Consider the following 17,388-nt stretch of genomic DNA (forward strand, 5'->3'; position numbering starts at 1 on the left):
CCCTCCTGAATCATTCAGTTCTGTTCTGCTTTGTTCATTGTAACACAGAAACATATTAATGTTCTTTTGTGCAGGACACTTGAAGGCAAATTGACTAAGGTAACTAAATGAGGCAAGAAATAGCAGGACCGTGGAAAGTCGGTACAAAAAACCCCACGAACAACCAAAAACCACAAACAAAAAAAACCTTCCCACACCCCCCGACTGTTCCCCAAACCAAAAACCAAGAATAAACAAACAAACAAAAAACCCCAAACCACCAGCTCATGTATTTGTCTTGGTTACTTTGAGCAACATCAAATGATACTTTTCTGTGCCTCCTTTCTTAGAACAAAAATACATAGGGAGAATGTTGAGAAAAGGATATTAACCTGTCATTTCCCTGAGAACCTGAAACAAGTAGCTCCCTAAAAATCTTAACTGTGAAACCCCTTCTTAACCTCTTAAGCTAAAACTGCTATTTTAGCTCAGGAGGCTAATGAGACCAGATGTCCTTGGAAGCATTGTCAACAGTCACTGGCCATTGGTAAGCAATTTGTATTGCCGTTGCTCTTTATTGTTTGGTTTTGTTCTCTTGGGTGAAGGTTTCCTGTTTCCCGGAAGTGCTGATTCTTCTGATCCTGAGAAAATACTCAACTGAGAACCTTGTTTCACCAGTTCCTTCGGTTGTATTTGCTGAGTACTAACTAGCATCTCTCTTAATTTAGCTTCACCTCAGAAGTAAGGCATAGCTCAGGGGAGAAAATGTGAGTCTACAATGTGCTCTTTACTCTTCATTTTAATAAGACTTACTTGAGTCCTGAAGGTTAAATTCTCAAAAGCAGATTTTCCAAGTAGATTTGGTAATGATTCTACATGCACGGTAGCAACTTCTCCTTTCCTTTCCCTGTCATTTAAGTGTATACTGTATGGAACCTCTAAGCAGCAAGACTGAAAACTGAAATTAGTAAGAATATCAAATGGGTTGATGAGTTTAAATCAATAAAGTCAAACTGCCCAAGTTGATTGTATTCTCTAAGTGACATTACTGTGTAAATGTGATGGATTTACAATGTGATTGGAAGTGAAACCTGTTTGCAGGGTGCACCATGCTACAGCCTTATCTCCTTCATGCTCAGTACCAGCTAGAAAAAAAAAGCTTCATTTCATACTAGCCATTATTCCAGAGTATCCCCCCATCCCATTCACATTTTCAGGAGACAGTGCTAAATGCCATCCAGATATATCATTCTGGCTTGTCAGAAGCACATCTTTCTTAAGCTTAGTTTTTCAGGAGTAAATTCTCCTACTCAGGTGTTTTTGTGTACTCTTCTGAGAAAAAGTCTTCTAGTATCATGAGCTAAATAATTTTCTATGTTTTCATTTAATGTAGAAACGTTTCCTTATCTGAGTTGTTCTCGCTTCCTTCTATTAACCTTCTTCCAACTATGTTAGGGCTTTTTATTTTAAAAGAAAGAGCAGAATTATGTTGGCCAGAAGACTGATGAAATTTGGTTAGTGCTCCTGTCTGTTGCATAAGTAAAGCCACATCCTAAATGATCAGTCATAAGGCTCAACTTTTAACTTGAAAGTTCAAAGCTTATCTGAATAGAATGCTGTTAATGCTTTACAAAATTTTTTTTTGTCAAAGTCTTATTTTTCATTTGCTAGCACATGATTATCAATGTCGGCTTTTCCTAACCTTTCCCCCAAACTTAGTCATTGAAACTGATATTAATGTGCAGTGATTAAGTTGGCATCAGTTCTTATTAGATTAAAGGAATTTACTTGAAACACGCACTAAAAATCTTGGGATATATCGAAGAATAACAACTTTACTGGAGGTACATTTATTTATACTGGAACATTTTAGTTTGCCCAAACAAATATGTATTTCAAAGTAGCACTTGTTAGCAGTTTCAGTTTTGATTTTAGTTTCCTTGATATTCAGGCCTTCAGGATTTAGCTGCTTTTTGTTTGAAACTTAGCAGTATGTATTATTTTTATTCTGTGGATTTATACTTCCTTGTGCTAAACTATACTTTTCCCAACTGCACTCTCAGCATCTCCTACCGTACTGCCTTAAGGAAAAAGCTTCATTCTTCCTCTTCTGTGCCAAATTTCTTAAAATTTCTGGCTCCTGTAGATGAAAATAACACCTCTGACTTTAGGAGCACAACAAGGTAGGGTCCTGTTAAAGCCTGGAGGTAAAAACTGCATTTTCAAAGGTTGCTCTGTCTGAAATATTTCAAATGCTTCTCACACTTGCAAAACCTGATTTGTGCAAAAAGTCACTTACATATGTTCTGCATGTGATTGCTGTCAAAAGGATGGAGCTATCCCAGACTTCTCTCCCCTTAAGACTGCAGAACTTAGCCATTTTTATGTTGCACTGGTCATGTAACTTCCTGCAACTTCTATCTATGTACTTCCAGTATTATTCCTGCCAAAGGACTGTGTTAGCAGTTTTCAGTTAAGAAAATATACAGGGTTCATTCATCCTAAGCAATGTCAGTGTCCTCAAATTGGAAGGAGAGGATAGCCTGTAAAATGCTCCTCGCAGTTGCTGCCACAGCTTATTTGAAGTTCAGTTATCCCTTTCAGCTTCAACAGAGACTCATGCAACCATTTAGCCAATGGCTGGAATAAAATGGTTAATAGTTTAAAGAAGTAATGGGTGAAAGTTGTTAGTGGGATTTTTAATAGGAAAAGAACATTGCTGTTCACTATTTTATTTAATATTTTGAATAAAAACCTCTATGTGGTTTGTGGATTACATCAAAAGAGTAACATCCAAGGTTTCTGGACACTGTTCCTGAGTTTGTTGCTTTTTTTCAAACTGTGACTTGTGAACACAAGGTTAAAAGTTTTGCTCCAAGTCTGTATTTTGAAGGAATATATTACATACTCAGTTCACAGAAGGTTGGAAATTTAGTTGATGTTTATAAAGCTCCTTGATGTGTGCTGATAAAAGGCATCAGCAGTTCTTTGTGTCTCCTATGAATAATTTCTGGATTTTGTGGGTGGCATTTAAATAGCAGGGTGGTAAAGATACATTATGGTGTATGTGTATTTAATGCATTGTGTTTAATATACTGCCACAAAGAAAGCTGAAAATTAATTAAAACTGGAGAAAGCAGATTGCACAGAGCTGCCAGCCCCTTTTGGTGAACCTAAGTGATGTTTGCAGCCTTGTATAAGCCTGCTGCCACAAAGCACGCTTCACCTACCTGACACTAAGAGCTTGACCCAGCATGTGCACAGCGCGCTGCACTTCTTAGTTGATGGTTTATGTTATTGTATTCACTGAAGACTGTGCCACTGTTACTAGCCGATTCAGGTGACCTACTCACAAGCTATTCTGTGTTCTGCAATTTTAGCGACTATGAATCCAAACACAGCCAGCAGGCCATTGGTGCGGACAGCCCTGTAAAGACTCGACGGCATTCGTGGAGGCAACAGATATTCCTGCGAGTGGCAACCCCTCAGAAAGCATGTGATTCTCCTAGCCGATATGATGGTAAAGTCTGTGTTTATTTGCTCCCATGAATGTTGTTAATGGATGTGGTCCCTGAAGTGTGGATTATTTTGTGTACGAAGCAGACATACTAGCCCAGTGCTCTGTTTGTACTGTCTCTGCAGTTTCCCGCCTACTTTTCGGTCATGCCAAGTTCATCAGCTGTTGAGTTTTTGTTTTTCAGCTTTGTATGTAACGTAGTCCCAACTGTGTCAAATTAACTAACCAGAGAACAAATTATTCTTACGTGTACTATTTTAATGAGTTCTGGGGAAAATATATAACCAAGTATTGCTCTGAAGAAGAAGTGATCCTTCTGTTCCATCTTTCCATGTTGGAGTATAGAACTATGGACTAAAAAAATCCAGGCCTAGCAGAAGGAATTACATTTCTTTTATGACCTCGGTTGAGTTCTGTAGCGTGCACTCCATACCAGACTGAATTTGACCTCATGTGTGCTGCTCCAGTCTGTGACATTTGCCCCTTGAGCCATAGTTATCCAGTGTTCTCATATTTTATTTCTTGAAATTCTGTAGAGCTAAAGAACCACTGACTAGAAAAAAAGTCACTGCACATGACCATGCAGGTACATCATTTTATGCACCTCACTTTATGTGAGCCTGATAGTACAGCACATGCTGAGGCCAGGAATGCCTCAGAGAAACTTGTGTCTTTAGGTAATGGTCTCTGCCTCACTAAAGTTTGAATTTCACAGCTTGAGCTCTGCAAGTTCTACCTCCTGACTGATCTCTAAGGCCATTGTATAAGAAATACCAAGATGATCAGGGGACTGGAGCATCTCCCATATGAGGAAAGGCCAAGAGACTTGAGTTTGTTCAGCCTGAAGAAAAGACTGAGGGGGGATCTCATCAATGCTTATCAATGTCTGAAGGGCAGGTGTTGAGAGGATGGGACAAGACTCTCTTCAGTGGTGCCCGATGACAGGCCAAGGGGCAATGGGCATGAGTTGGAACACAGGAAGTTCTACCCGAATACAAGAAAAAACTTCTTTCCTGTGAGGGTGACCAAGCAGTGGCACAGGCTGCCCAGGGAGGGTGTGGAGTCTCCTTCCCTGGGGACATTCAAAACCCACCTGGACGCATTCCTGTGCCCCCTGCTCTAGGTGTGCCTGCTTGAGCAGGGAGGGTTGGACAAGATGATCTCCAGAGGTCCCTTCTAACCCCTGCCATTCTGTGATTCTGTGAAATGAGAAAAAGTGTAAGGAAACAGGAGGGAACAGTACATTATAGTAAATGTAGTAAAAAGTAACCATCTTAATGTCACTGAGACTCTTTTTTAATCTTAAAGAGAAATGTTGATTAACTGGCACAGCACATAACAAAAGTGTTTCTGTCATTTAATGTATTGCTTGCAATTTAATTTGACTGATGATGGGGTAAGCTGTATATGAGCATAGATGCCTCAAATTTAGTGTACTTCAAAACAAGGGGTCTCAAGCATTTTGTGTAAACATATCTGTGAAATGCTGTCCTATACTTCAAGGAATATGAAGGAGCTGTTCAACCTCAGCTGTTCTGTGAAGCTACTGTTTTTGCAAGTTTGATGCCTCTTTTTGTGACTGAAAATAGTCTTACTTGTTCTTGAAAGCACAAAACCTTCCCATATTGTATAGGAAATATAACCCTAAATTGCCTATTCAAGCACTTCCTCTGAGACATAATATCTGCAAGATACAATCTTAACAACCTACAGCTGGGTAAGTGAATAGTTGGAGAAACCGAGTGTGGCCAAAGTGGAAAACAGGAAGTGCTATTAACAGGAGGAGCAATTTAAAGTATCTGGCCTTTTTTTAATTCTTTTTTTTCGTTTTCTGCTTTTCTTCTAATGTACATATTCAATTTATGAACAGAGGGAGAAAACTCACATTTGGGGAGGGGTGTTGTTATTTATAACAAGGATTGTTTTTTTCCATTTGGATTTTCATGCATCTCCTGGAACGTTTCTGGCAGTAAAGGATACTCATGCACGGTCCAGTCTCTGTAGCCTTTAAGAGAGCTGCTGTACAGATAGATGGTCTTACACTGGACTCACCACCACAGTTAACTTGGTAACCTCTGTAGTTCCAATGTAAATGTAATTATCTATCATGCATCATCTTGTTCCTCTTTCTTTTATATTCTCTCAAGGAGAAGCAGCACATGCAGTGGGGTTTATTGATTTGATAAGTTACCTGTACTTTTTTTAAAAAAAAAAAAAGCCCTTCTCACTCTTTTTGGTCTGTTTTCCTTTGGAAACAGAATTTATGCAAACAGCTAATATATCACCAAAAGATCAATTTCAGCCAAAACAGAGGGCAGAAATGGTATTAAAGACAACATGCTTTGTCATGTTCTGCAAAAGAAAGCATGAAGAGAGGGAAATGGGAGCTCTGACTCCACTAACCAATTTCTCCATTCAAGTGCAATAGCCCACATGCCGCTCCACGGTACTCTGCAGGAAAGCAGTAAGAAAAAAGGCTAGGGTTTTTTTAAAAGTCAGTGAGTCAGCCAACCAAGAGACCCAGATCTTTGTCAGTCAGAGATGGTCAAGTTTTTCAAGCTTAGCATAGTCTGCTTTATGATTATGCTGTATTAAACATAATCATTAACATTCATTAACAATCCATTCAACATAATTAAATGTAACGAACATAAAATCAACCAGTATTCCTGAACTATGCATTGCTTTGACCATGTGTGTCTTTTGTCAACAAAATGAAACTGTGGCTGTAACTTCTTTGGGATGTAGTAGGTAAACATGCATGTGTAAGATGTCACAAGAAATAGAGACAACTTTAAGCTTTATACACACAGAAAGATATAGATCCTGACATTTGTGATTCCGTTTGTTATAGGCAGGTGGTGAGCTGAATCTCAAGATGCATCATGTTCATTGCCACTCTCTGTGTGGGTAGCACAACAGGATATGAAGGTGTATTTACTAAAAGTGTTGGGTTTTGGTTGTTTGTTTGTGGTTTTTTTTTTAAAAAAACCAAACACTCAGAAAAACACCAGACAACTGGTACATAGGTTTTGCAGAAACTTTGAGCTTAATCTTACGAGATTCTGAACTTGAGAGATGTCTAGTGTCCCAAGTTCCCAAAAGAAGGTGAAAGCACTCTGAGTTCCACTGTCTTGTACTTCTGGATCCTTTACTTCTTTAGGAGATGCTCGTAAGTAGTTTGAGCTAAAACTTTATTTTCTGCAGCTCAGCTGGAGAGAAGTGATCGGGTATGCTTTGGTGGTTGCATCGTGTATTACCAGGCAGAGAGCACGCTGTTTGTTTTGCAGACGCCATTATGTAAAAGGAGGGTTTTACCATATGTGAAGGAGGGTGGTCACTTCTACTAGTTCTGGAGTAAAAAGAAAACCAGTCCCAAATCAGTAGATTAAAAAAAATATATATTGCAAATAGATACACTAGAAAGCCATTTTTTTCTTGCCAGTTGAGATTCCTGCCTTGCCCGAGGACTGGACTCAGTCCAGCTGTGCTCAAGCACAGTGAGTGTTCTGGGACAAAAGCCTCAGGTACAGGGAAACCATTAATTTTGGTTGTTATGGGAACAATGTCCCATGTGCAGGCCCTCCTCCAGCCACCTCTTGCTTGTGGGTGCTGCCACTTTCCCCTTTCCCCGCTGTTTTCCCCTGGTTCTGTACAAAACTTTGTGATGAAGCACATCAGAGAAGCATTATGCAGTTTGCTGCCTGGCAGGACAGCCAGGTGATCTCTGGTGAGCCTGAAGATGAGGCTGATCTTCACTTTGGAGATTTGGATAGGATCTTCTGCATAGGTGAAATGATCTGTAGAGAACTTGGCTTTCCAGCTCATAGCTGGAGGTTTGGTCGGTTGAATTATGCTAGTTCTATTGTAGCAAGCTACAGTTCAAACATCCAACCTTTACCTGCTGCTGTTTGCCTCTTCCCATGGAATGGTTGTGCTGCTGCGGGTGGTGTGGAACACTGGGGGGCAGCGTTTCTCTCACTACCACCTTGAGATACACTCAGTGTCTAGTCCTCTCCTATTTTTCTTTTTTTTATTTGTTTGTGGGGGTGGAATGAGTGTTGTATCATGCAAAGTGGAGAGATGGAAAAACAGGAGCACAGGTCACTTACAAAATGGATCACACGATCTGTTACAATACTATACTTCTCTTGAAAGAAGGCTTTCATTAATCTCTTTTTCTAAAGCTTTTTTGGCCTGTTTTCTGTATCTGATTACACAAAATTCACTCTGGCTCTCCCACTCACGGTCTCAAACATTTTAAGTAATAAAAGTGTTTCTTCAGTTCTTTGGTTTTTACCTTTATACCTGCCCACCTTATTTGCAGCCAGATCAGATCTTCATGCTTTTGTAGAGTCTCTCTAACAGATACATTCTGTGGTTATGCAAATGGTTTAGGACTTCCTAGTTCTCTGTCTTAGAATCATAGAATTGTTAAGGTTGGACTGGTAATTGTTAAGGGCTTCGCTGGTAAAAAAGTGAGGGGAACAACCTGGTGATCATTTTAAACCAGCTGAAGTATAGGCTCACTCAAAAACGGTGATTAGTTTTCAGTTGGATCAGTTTTCTAGTCCCACTCACAGTATTACACAAGCACTTGAGTAGGCACAGGGAGGCAGGCAGGGACATGTGTCTGGAAGTTGAGGGTGGGTGCCCTTACACTGCTCAGGAGCAGGACACACTTAGATCAGTGCAGAGTGATCATGAAACTTCACCTTGCACTGCAGTGCAGCAGAATATTTGCATACTTTGATTCAGGATCTACAAATCTCTGTGCAGTGGACTGTTTTCACTACAATTTTCACATATTGACTGTTCAGAATTGGTCATAGTGGGAGAACTGTTTTGCAGGTTTTCAGAAACTCCCAGCAAAGTCAAGTGCTACATTTAAAGGGGATGTGAATAGTTTTCTTAAGTAAATGATGGGAAGGTGATGGTGCTTGTCATGAGCTTTCCTGCTGCGGGAGGTGTGTTGGCAGTAGACAGCAAGATTTTTTAATACAGCTGTGTCAGTTTTTGGTTGGAGAATGGGTGATTTGTTTTAAGGTGGGCAGTGGGGTGGAGTTACATGTTGAACAGTGAAAGAAATTGCAGTTTGGAGGAACAAGATGCTTGGTATTGCTTAGCAGTACTCAGAAAATAGATTCAGATAAAAAAGGAACTTTAGCCAGAACAACTACAATGTATTTTACAAACTCACTTGCAGAAAAAAAATTCCTTTAGAAAGAACAACTGTCTCTGTACAGGAACAAAAATTTGATTCATTCATGAAAATGAATTAGGTTTCAGTCTCTGGCAGGCAGAGGTAGCAAACTGTTAAATCCTAAATGCTGAAGAAAAGTTTGGATTTGAAGAACTGTTATTCTTAGAACCAGCTGTAGTTAGCACCTACCTATCTGTTTATGTGCTTTGTGGTGAGGATATCTCCTCCGTTATTTAAGCAAAAACATTTTTTAAAATCATTTTTAGTAGTATTGAAAATACTGTAAACTGTTGCTTTTGCATTTTATACTTAGAATGTTTGTGGTGTAAATTATTCCACCATTGTAATGTGTTCTCCAATACTTTTTCAATGGTTCTCTTTTAGCAAAAAATTATTAACTAATTAGTAGTTTTGTAAATGCTCTAATAAAGCCAGTCGGTTACAACTGATCACTCAATTCCATCCCTCTCAGAGCAAATACATGCTCATAATCTTGATCTGCAGCATAGGAGCTTGGCTATAAGCAGTGACACATATAATGTGTAACAGCTTTTGTGCCCAATGAAATATCTGGGCATTAATTTCTCAGGGCTTGATAATATTAGTAAATGAAGTGAATTTGGAGGTAGTGATTACTTTTTAAGAAGCTCTTAGATTTAAAAGAAAAATTAAACTCTAAAGCATCTCTCAAAGTTGATTTTAATTAACTGTATTGAAATACATAATTTTTCTAGAATTCCTCATTCAGCCTTTGCCTTAAATTGTATGCCAGACTAGAAGAACTTGCTGCTTCTTGTGATTCCCTATCTGAAGCTTTCTGGTAACTGAAGGCTTCTGGTCATGTTACAAGATTTGGCTATGAAGTAAAATATTCCAGGCATATGTGTAAAAATAATAGGAATATAATATATCCTTGGTTATAGAAGTTCCTCTTTCATTTTGTATCGTGTATGAAAGAAGGTGTTGCGCTACCTGAATGGAAGATCTGAAGAGAACTAAGGATGTTGTGAGAAGTCCTTTCTTTTGGGCAACTTAATCTTTCATGACTGTGAAGATTATCCTGTTTGCTTGCTAGGCTGAATTTTGTAATGTTTAAGATGCAACAAATGAAAACAGCACAATGCAGAAAATAACATGCTTAATGGAATTCTTCCATCCACATTCTCACCATATCTGGCCTGACTTCTTAACCCTGGAGAGCAGATGTGACTGGTAAACACTGCAATTAGGGAGCTATGTATAAACAGCTCCAGAGTGAGGATGGTGGTAATGCATTGTATTTGAGCCTCCTCCCTGTTAACTGCCTATAAAAATAAAACAAGCACTTCTTTTCTGTGTGAAGTGTTGCAGTTTCTAGTCAAAGATGAATCTTGCTATCACAGAATGGCAGGGGTTGGAAGGGACCTCCAGAGATCATCTTGTCCAACCCCTCTGCTTGAGCAGGCACACCTAGAGCAGGGGGCACAGGACTGTGTCCAGGTGGGTTTTGAATGTCTCCAGGGAAGGAGACTCCACAACCTCCCTGGGCAGCCTGTTCTGGTGCTCTGGCACCCTCACAGGAAAGAGGTTTTTTCTCATGTTTAGCTGGAACTTCCTGTGTTCCAACTCATGCCCATTGCCCCTTGGCCTGTCATTGCGCACCACTGCTCCAGGCTGAGCAAACCTAAGTCTCTCAGCCTTTTCTCATAAAAGAGATGCTTCAGTCCCCTGATTGTCTTCGTAGCTCTCCACTAGACTCTCTCCAGTAGTTCTCTGTCCTCCTTGAACTGGGGAGCCCAGAACTGGACACAGCACTCCAAATGCGGTCTCACTAGGGCAGAGTAGAGGGGGAGGGTAAACTCTCTCAATCTGCTGGCCACACTCCTTTTAATGCAGCCCAGGATATTGTTGGCCTTCTTGGCTACAAGGGCACATTGCTGGGTCATGGTCAACTTGTTGTCCACCAGCACTCCCAGGTCTTTCTCAGCAGAGCTGCTTTCCAGCAGGTCAACCCCCAACCTGCACTGGTACATGGGGTTGTTCCCAGATACAGGACCTTACACTTGCTTTTGTTAAATTTCATCAGGTTCCCCTCAGCCCAGCTCTCCAGCCTGTCCAGGTCTCGCTGGATGGCAGCACAGCCTTCTAGTGTATCAGCTACTCCTCCCAACTTGGTATCGTCAGCACTTGCTGAGGATACGCTCTGTCCCTTTGTCCAGGTCATTGATGAATATGTTGAACAGGACTAGGCCTACCACAGACCCCTGGGGAACACTGCGAGTTACAGGCCTCCAACCAGACTCTGCACCATTGATCATGACCCTCTGAGCTCTGCTGTTCAGCCAATTCTCAATCCACCCCACAGTCCACTCATCTAACCCACACTTCCTAAGCCTAACTATGAGGATGTTATGGGAGACTGTCAAAAGCCTTGCTGAAGTTGTGGTAAACAACATGTACTGCTCTCCCTTCATTGACCCAGCCAGTCATGCCATCATAGAAGGCTATCAGGTTGGTTAAGCATGATCTAGCTTTAGTGTATCCATGTTGACTACCTCTGTTAACTTTCTTTTCCTCTACATGCCTGGAGATGACCTCTAGAATAAACTGTTCCATCACCTTTCCGGGAACAGAGGTGAAGCTGACTGTCCTATAGTTTCCCACGTCCTCTTTCTTGCCCTTTTTGAAGACTGGAGTGACATTTCCTTTCCTTGAGTCTTTGGGCACCTCTCCTGTCCTCCATGACCTTTCAAAGATGGAGGGTGGCTCAGCAAGAACATCTGCCAGCTTCCTCAGCACTCACAGGTGCATCCCATTGGGGCCCATGGATTTGTGAGTATCCAGTTTGCCTAAATGATCTCTAACCCAATCCTCTTCAACCCAGGGGAAGTCTTCCTTTCTCCAGATTTTCTCTCTTTTCTGGGGTTTGAGATGCCTGAGGGCCAGCCTTAGCAGTAAAGACTGAAGCAAAGGCGACATTCAGTAACTCCACCTTCTCTGCATCCTGGGTCACCAGGGCCCCCACCTCCTGCAGCAGCGGGCCCACTGTATCCCCAGTCTTCCTTTTACTGCTGATGCATTTGAAGAAACTTTTCTTATCTTGACATCCCTTGCCAGATTTAGTTCCAAGTGGGCCTTGGCCTTCCTCGGTACATCTCTGCATATCCTGACAACATTCCTGTGTTCTTCCCAAGTGGCCAGTCCCTTTTTCTACATACTGTAAACCTCCTTCTTCCATTTGAGTTTTTCTAGAAGCTCCTTGCTTGTCCATGCAGGTCTCCTGGCTCTTCTGCTTGACTTCTTCCTCCTAGGGATGCACCAATCTTGAACTTGGAGGAAGTGGTCCTTGAATACTGTGCAGCTCTCTTGGGTTCCCCTACCTTCTAGAGCCCTAGCCCATGGGATTCCTCCAAGGGAGGCCAAAGCTAGCTCTCCTCAAGTCCAGGGTTGTAATCTTACTTGTTGCCCTACTTCTACCACGCAGTATCCTGAACTCGACCATCTCATGGTCACTGCAGCCAAGGCTACCCCTAACCCTCACATCCTCAACCAGCCCTTCCTTGTTTGTTAGTATAAGGTCCGGCAGCAGCCTTCCCCTCCTTGACTCTTCCACCACCTGTGTCAAAAAGTTATCCTCAATATTCTGCAGGAACCTCTTGGATTGTGCGCACCTCACCGTGTTGCTTTTCCAGCAAATACCAGAGTGGTTGAAGTCCCCCATGAGAACCAGGACCTGTAATTGTGGGGCTACTTCCAGCTGTCTGTAGAAGGCTTCACTGACATCCTCTTTCTGATGAGGTGGTCTGTCGCAAATGCCCACAAGTGTCACCCATATTTGCCTGCCCCTTAATTTTTACCCATAAGCTCTCGACCTGTTCTTCCTCCACCCCTAGGCAGAGCTCAATACATTCTAATTGCTCCCTCACATAAAGAGCAACTCCCCCACCTTGCCTTGCTGGCCTGTCTTTCCTAAGACGTATGTAGCTATCCATGACAGCATTCCAGTCATCTGAGTTATCCTACCATGTCTCTGTAATTACAGTCAGATCATGGCCCTGTGATTGCACATAGATCTCTAATTCCTCCCGTTTATCCCCCATTCTGCATGTGTTGGTGTACAGGCATTTCAGAGAGGGAATTGAGCACGCAGGTTTCCCTGGAGGGGTGCACAAGGATCCACTATAGCCTTACTTAACCTTGAAGCAGTTGGTCTTCTGATTGTCACCTCGTGAGGCAGCTAAGGCACCTCTATCACTGCTCTGGTTGGCCTGGCTTATTCCCTGTTGGATGTGATGGCATTAGCATTGCCACTTAGGACTCTGCCCCCCAACTCCTTCAGTTTAAAGTCTGCCTCACCAAGCTGGCCAGCCTGCTGCCAAAGGTTCACTTGCCCCTTCTAGACAGGTGGATTCCATCCCTCCCTAACAGGCTATGGTTGCTGAGGAATGTCCCATTGTCATAAAAGCCAAAACCCTTGCAATGGTGCCAGCCACATAGCCAGAAGTAGATGAATAATGCAAATCAATTACTGGCTGCCCATTTTCTCCAACTGGGAAAATGGAGGAGATGAGCAGCAATATTTTTCACTTGCTCTGCCAGGGCTTTATAGTCTTCCTTGGTTCTGCCCAGGCACTGCTTTATAGCGTTATTTGTGCCCACATGGAAGAGTAATAGCGGGTAGTTATCTGTGCTCTTGACAAGTTGTGGCACCCTCTCAGTGATGTCTCAGATCGTAGCTCCTGGAGCAGAGCAAACCTCTTGTGACTCCCCGTCAGGTTGGCAAATGGGCGCCTCAGTGCCTCTTAACAGAGCGTCACCCACTACAAGCACTCGTTTCTTCTTTTTATGACACCCACTCTGTGCTGCTGGTACAGTTGCACCTTGCAAACCTTGCTCATGAGTGTCTACAGCTGTTAAAGCTTCATATCTGTTGTTGGTAGTGATGTTGGAGGGTAGAGACTGAAGGGGAGCCCTGCTGTTGTGGGTCACCAGGGTCCAAGGTGCTTCCTTCTTAGTGGTGTCTGCTGCAGGAACATGGTTCTGAAACCATCTGTTTATCTCAGCCTTGGCTCCACTAATACTGTGCAGCCTTTTAAGTGTTTCCTGTAACTCAGCCACCTGATGCAACAGATCATCAACCCATGCACACCTTGTGCAGGTACTTACTAGAAGAAGGGTCTGGGCACTCGCTGCAACGTACTGCCTGTACTAAATTCTCTTTCCTTACCAGTTCCATCTGGGTGGATGCATCAGATATCTCTGGGGATTTCTCTGTAGAATAGCTGTTTTTAGCTCCGAGGCGAGTGTTGTCTTGGTTTTGGTATTTGAGGTTGGTTAGACTAAGTGCTTCTGAAAGAATGTTTTTAAAATTTAGGCTTTTAGGTGGGTTTGTCACTTCTGTTGGTTTTTTTAACTTCGTGTGGGTGGTTTCTCATAGTGGGTTTCCTTTTTTCTTTTTGTTTTTGGAAAGCCTTGCTTAGTACTGAGATTGATTGAATAAGAAACTGTTGATAATTTTTTTTCTAGTCAATTACAAATGAAATTTCCTAAAACTAAGGTTTAAGGCAACATTTTAATAACTCACTGTTGGAATACTTTAATGGTCCCGCTCCATGCAAATTCTCTATATTAATTATAGCTGCTTCTGGAACTAATGAAATTTCCTGTTTATATCACTACCAGTCAAATACTGTCTGTTCTAATTACTACTGCAGTCAATCACCAACTTTTAAGTTACCAGCTTTCTTTAGTGTGGTCCCTGGTAGCACTATACTGTGATACTTTCTTCATAATCTTTTGTACTTTGTTTTGTGTGTCATGTTTGTGCATGAGGATTTTGTGTAATGCATTTGTTGATCCTTTTGGAGTGTAGGGATACTCTGTGTCTTAGGATTGAAGCACTGCCACATGAAGCCAAAGAGCTGAATATAAATGAATGGATCTGCTGTACAAATTCCATCTTAATCCATTGTTCTTATTGGTCTTGTCTCTTCTTGGGTAGTAAAAGTGGCGGGAGCATTAGAGCAGTGCTTTTGAGGTACATATGGATGCACTAGTACATTTGTGCAATGTTTCCATCTACAGTTTGTTACTTTGCACGACTTCTCATGAGCACAGAGAGTACACTGTTTCTCAAGGAATACTTAGTTTGGACCCACAGACTTGTAGAAGTGCATTGCGCAGAAGAGTAGTTCTGAAGGGTAGTCCAAGTATGAACTTCAAATGGAAAATAACCTGTGTGTTGATTAAAATATAATAATAGTTACTGAGTCAGCTTGTGCAATCCTGAACCTCGAAGAGTAGAAGTGTGATAGGCTTGTAGAAGTACCATATATGGAGGTAGAATTTTATACGGAACCTTATGGGAAGGAAGTAACATATTTGAAAGGAGTACAGGTCAAGCATGGAACAGGAATCAACAAAAGCTGACGAGCTTGGCAGATGAACAGGGAAGCAGTCTTTCAGTGTGTGCTGAAGCGTTCAGATCCTGCTTAAGTGCTCTTACTAATCTCATAAATATTTTGAAGGCTGCACATTGTTTGGATTTTAACACATGGCATTTTCAGTGGAACATGAGCTCCCAGTTGTGATCAGTTGAATTGCTCTACTATTTATCTTTGCTTTCTCTGCTATCCTCCAAATCATTTGTGCATAATAATGAAATACTCAGTTTTTTGTTACAGTCTCTCTGCTCTTGTCTGTTCTGGATCTGGAAGCCGGATGGCATATCTGTTGTTCACCTTGTTGTTTATTCATGGACATGGGTTAGTGCTGACTTACCAAACGTCAGGTTTTTAACTTTGCTTTGAGGGATTACCTGTGCATTCTACCTCCCCCACCTCTTTTACCAGCCAAACAGCTGGTGCAACTCTGCAAACGTGAGACAAGCCCTCTGAGCAGTTAAACAGGTTCATTTTAGTTTCTATACATCTTGCTCCATGCCAGCATGGAAATGGAAGGGAAGACAAGGTTGTGCATGTGCTGCACTTTATCAGAGTAGACTTTAGACTTTCTGTTAAATGTCCACAAGTGATAAGAAGAAAGGAAGGATAGAAAAGGAGCTGCCATTTGGAAGGCAAAATCAAGCCTAGGACTATTCCACAGAAGAATTAGAGGGAGGGTTGATAATCATAATTGTTCGGTCTGTAGAATTTTGTAACCTTTCTCATTTATTTGTAGCACCTTAAGCATTGTGAGTTAAATTTCTTCTTGTGAATATTGATCTTGTTGGGTTAGTAATAGACAAGAAATTTTCAGCTTAAATGGAAGCAGGACCATGGACTTGAGTAATTAATGCTTTGCAGTGGTTCAAGTGTTGCCACAGTAAGTTTGATCACTGGAGGACAAGTAGTGAGTAATATTTCCAACAGATTACAAGGTAATGTGTTTTGAAGTTGGTACTTGAAGACCAATCCACAAAATTTGCACTGAAAGTAGAATGTGCATGTTGAAAACAGGAAGATTTTAGGTCTTGGATATGTTCATTCTTGCTTTGTGTTTAATGCATTTCCTTGCACATGTTTTGGCAGCTTGTTTTTTTTTTTCAAGTGGATAACCATAAACTGTCTCTGTAGATAGTCTGTTATTTTCTAACACATACATATATACATGCATAAAACCAGAATACATATCTGGCTCTAAAGGAGATCCATAAACCACTGAGAGGATGTGTAGTTGAGAAGAGATTTGTTTCCCTCAAGATGTACATGCGTTCTATATCGGATGCTCTAAGAATGTAATAAGAAGTGAATGGACTACAGAGAGTGTACAGTGGATAAGGGTGTACCTATCTGGATCACTTTTACTTTTTGCATTATTGTTTGGTGACAATTTTTGTTAATTCCTCTTTCTTATGGCGTGTAATACATGTAATGCAGCCTTAGAGAAAATTAAAAAAAATTAAAAATACCATCCTGAAGGAAAGTTTTTCAAGTTTATTATTTTATTCAAGCAAATGAATGAGGTTCTACTAGCATTATCGTTAAGAGTATTTCCCTTATGCTGTTCTTTAATATGCACTAAGAAAAATCAGCATGAAAACTTGAAAAATACTATATGTACAGAGCATTGTTGACAGTATAGTGTGTGCATCAAAAACAACAATCAGATCAAAATAATTTTCCTTTAATTGTCCGCACAAGTTGAGGATTATCAAGTGTGTGTTCCTTCTTTACCTGATGACATTAACCTAAACCTAATTTATAATTACAGATCATAGCCCACGGAAGTCTCTCCATTTACCTGTAAAGAAAAAAATTAAACGAATGTTTCCCAGTTTCTTTTAAGGGATATAATATAATTTTTTAGTTGTATTGATGTTTTTCATAACCAGACATATTTTTGAATGCTTCTGTCAGTGTTTCCTACTTCTCTTTGCAACAAATGGTGATCACTATTAAAGTGTCAAATATTTGTCCTCTGCCTAATTCATGTTCTGTGAAGTTCCTCTGAAATGCTGTAGATACCCAAAGTCTGGGTATCTGCATTTACATCCAGAGTGAACATTTCTAAAGGTTTCATTTGTGCTGCTAGCTGAAAATGTTGCATTTATTTTTATATGTATATTTTAGCCCTTGAATTTAACTGTGGTAACAAACAAATAAATGTTGCATAAGGAAACAGGTGGTTTTGGACCCACCCTATTTGTCTCTGCCTCTTTGAGAGGAAAAGATTGACAGTGACAAAACTTAGAAAAGCAGAAGCTAACAGC

General features: G+C 41.0%; 1 protein-coding gene across 5 annotated transcripts in view; it reads left to right on the forward strand.

The window, feature by feature from the left end:
* TBC1D1 (TBC1 domain family member 1) overlaps window positions 1–17,388 on the forward strand; it is a 115,819-nt gene that overhangs the window by 70,537 nt on the left and 27,894 nt on the right. For 3 of the 5 annotated variants that reach the window (XM_064449279.1, XM_064449281.1, XM_064449284.1), the window contains 2 exons: window positions 2,043–2,162; window positions 3,360–3,499. In XM_064449279.1, coding sequence (XP_064305349.1) covers window positions 2,043–2,162; window positions 3,360–3,499 — 260 coding nt within the window. The remainder of the gene's footprint in view (window positions 1–2,042; window positions 2,163–3,359; window positions 3,500–17,388) is intronic. The other 2 variants (XM_064449283.1, XM_064449282.1) reach the window with 1 other exon arrangement.

The sequence above is a fragment of the Phalacrocorax carbo genome, chromosome 4 (genome assembly GCF_963921805.1).
Source record: "Phalacrocorax carbo chromosome 4, bPhaCar2.1, whole genome shotgun sequence".
Classification (NCBI taxonomy): Eukaryota; Metazoa; Chordata; class Aves; order Suliformes; family Phalacrocoracidae; genus Phalacrocorax; species Phalacrocorax carbo.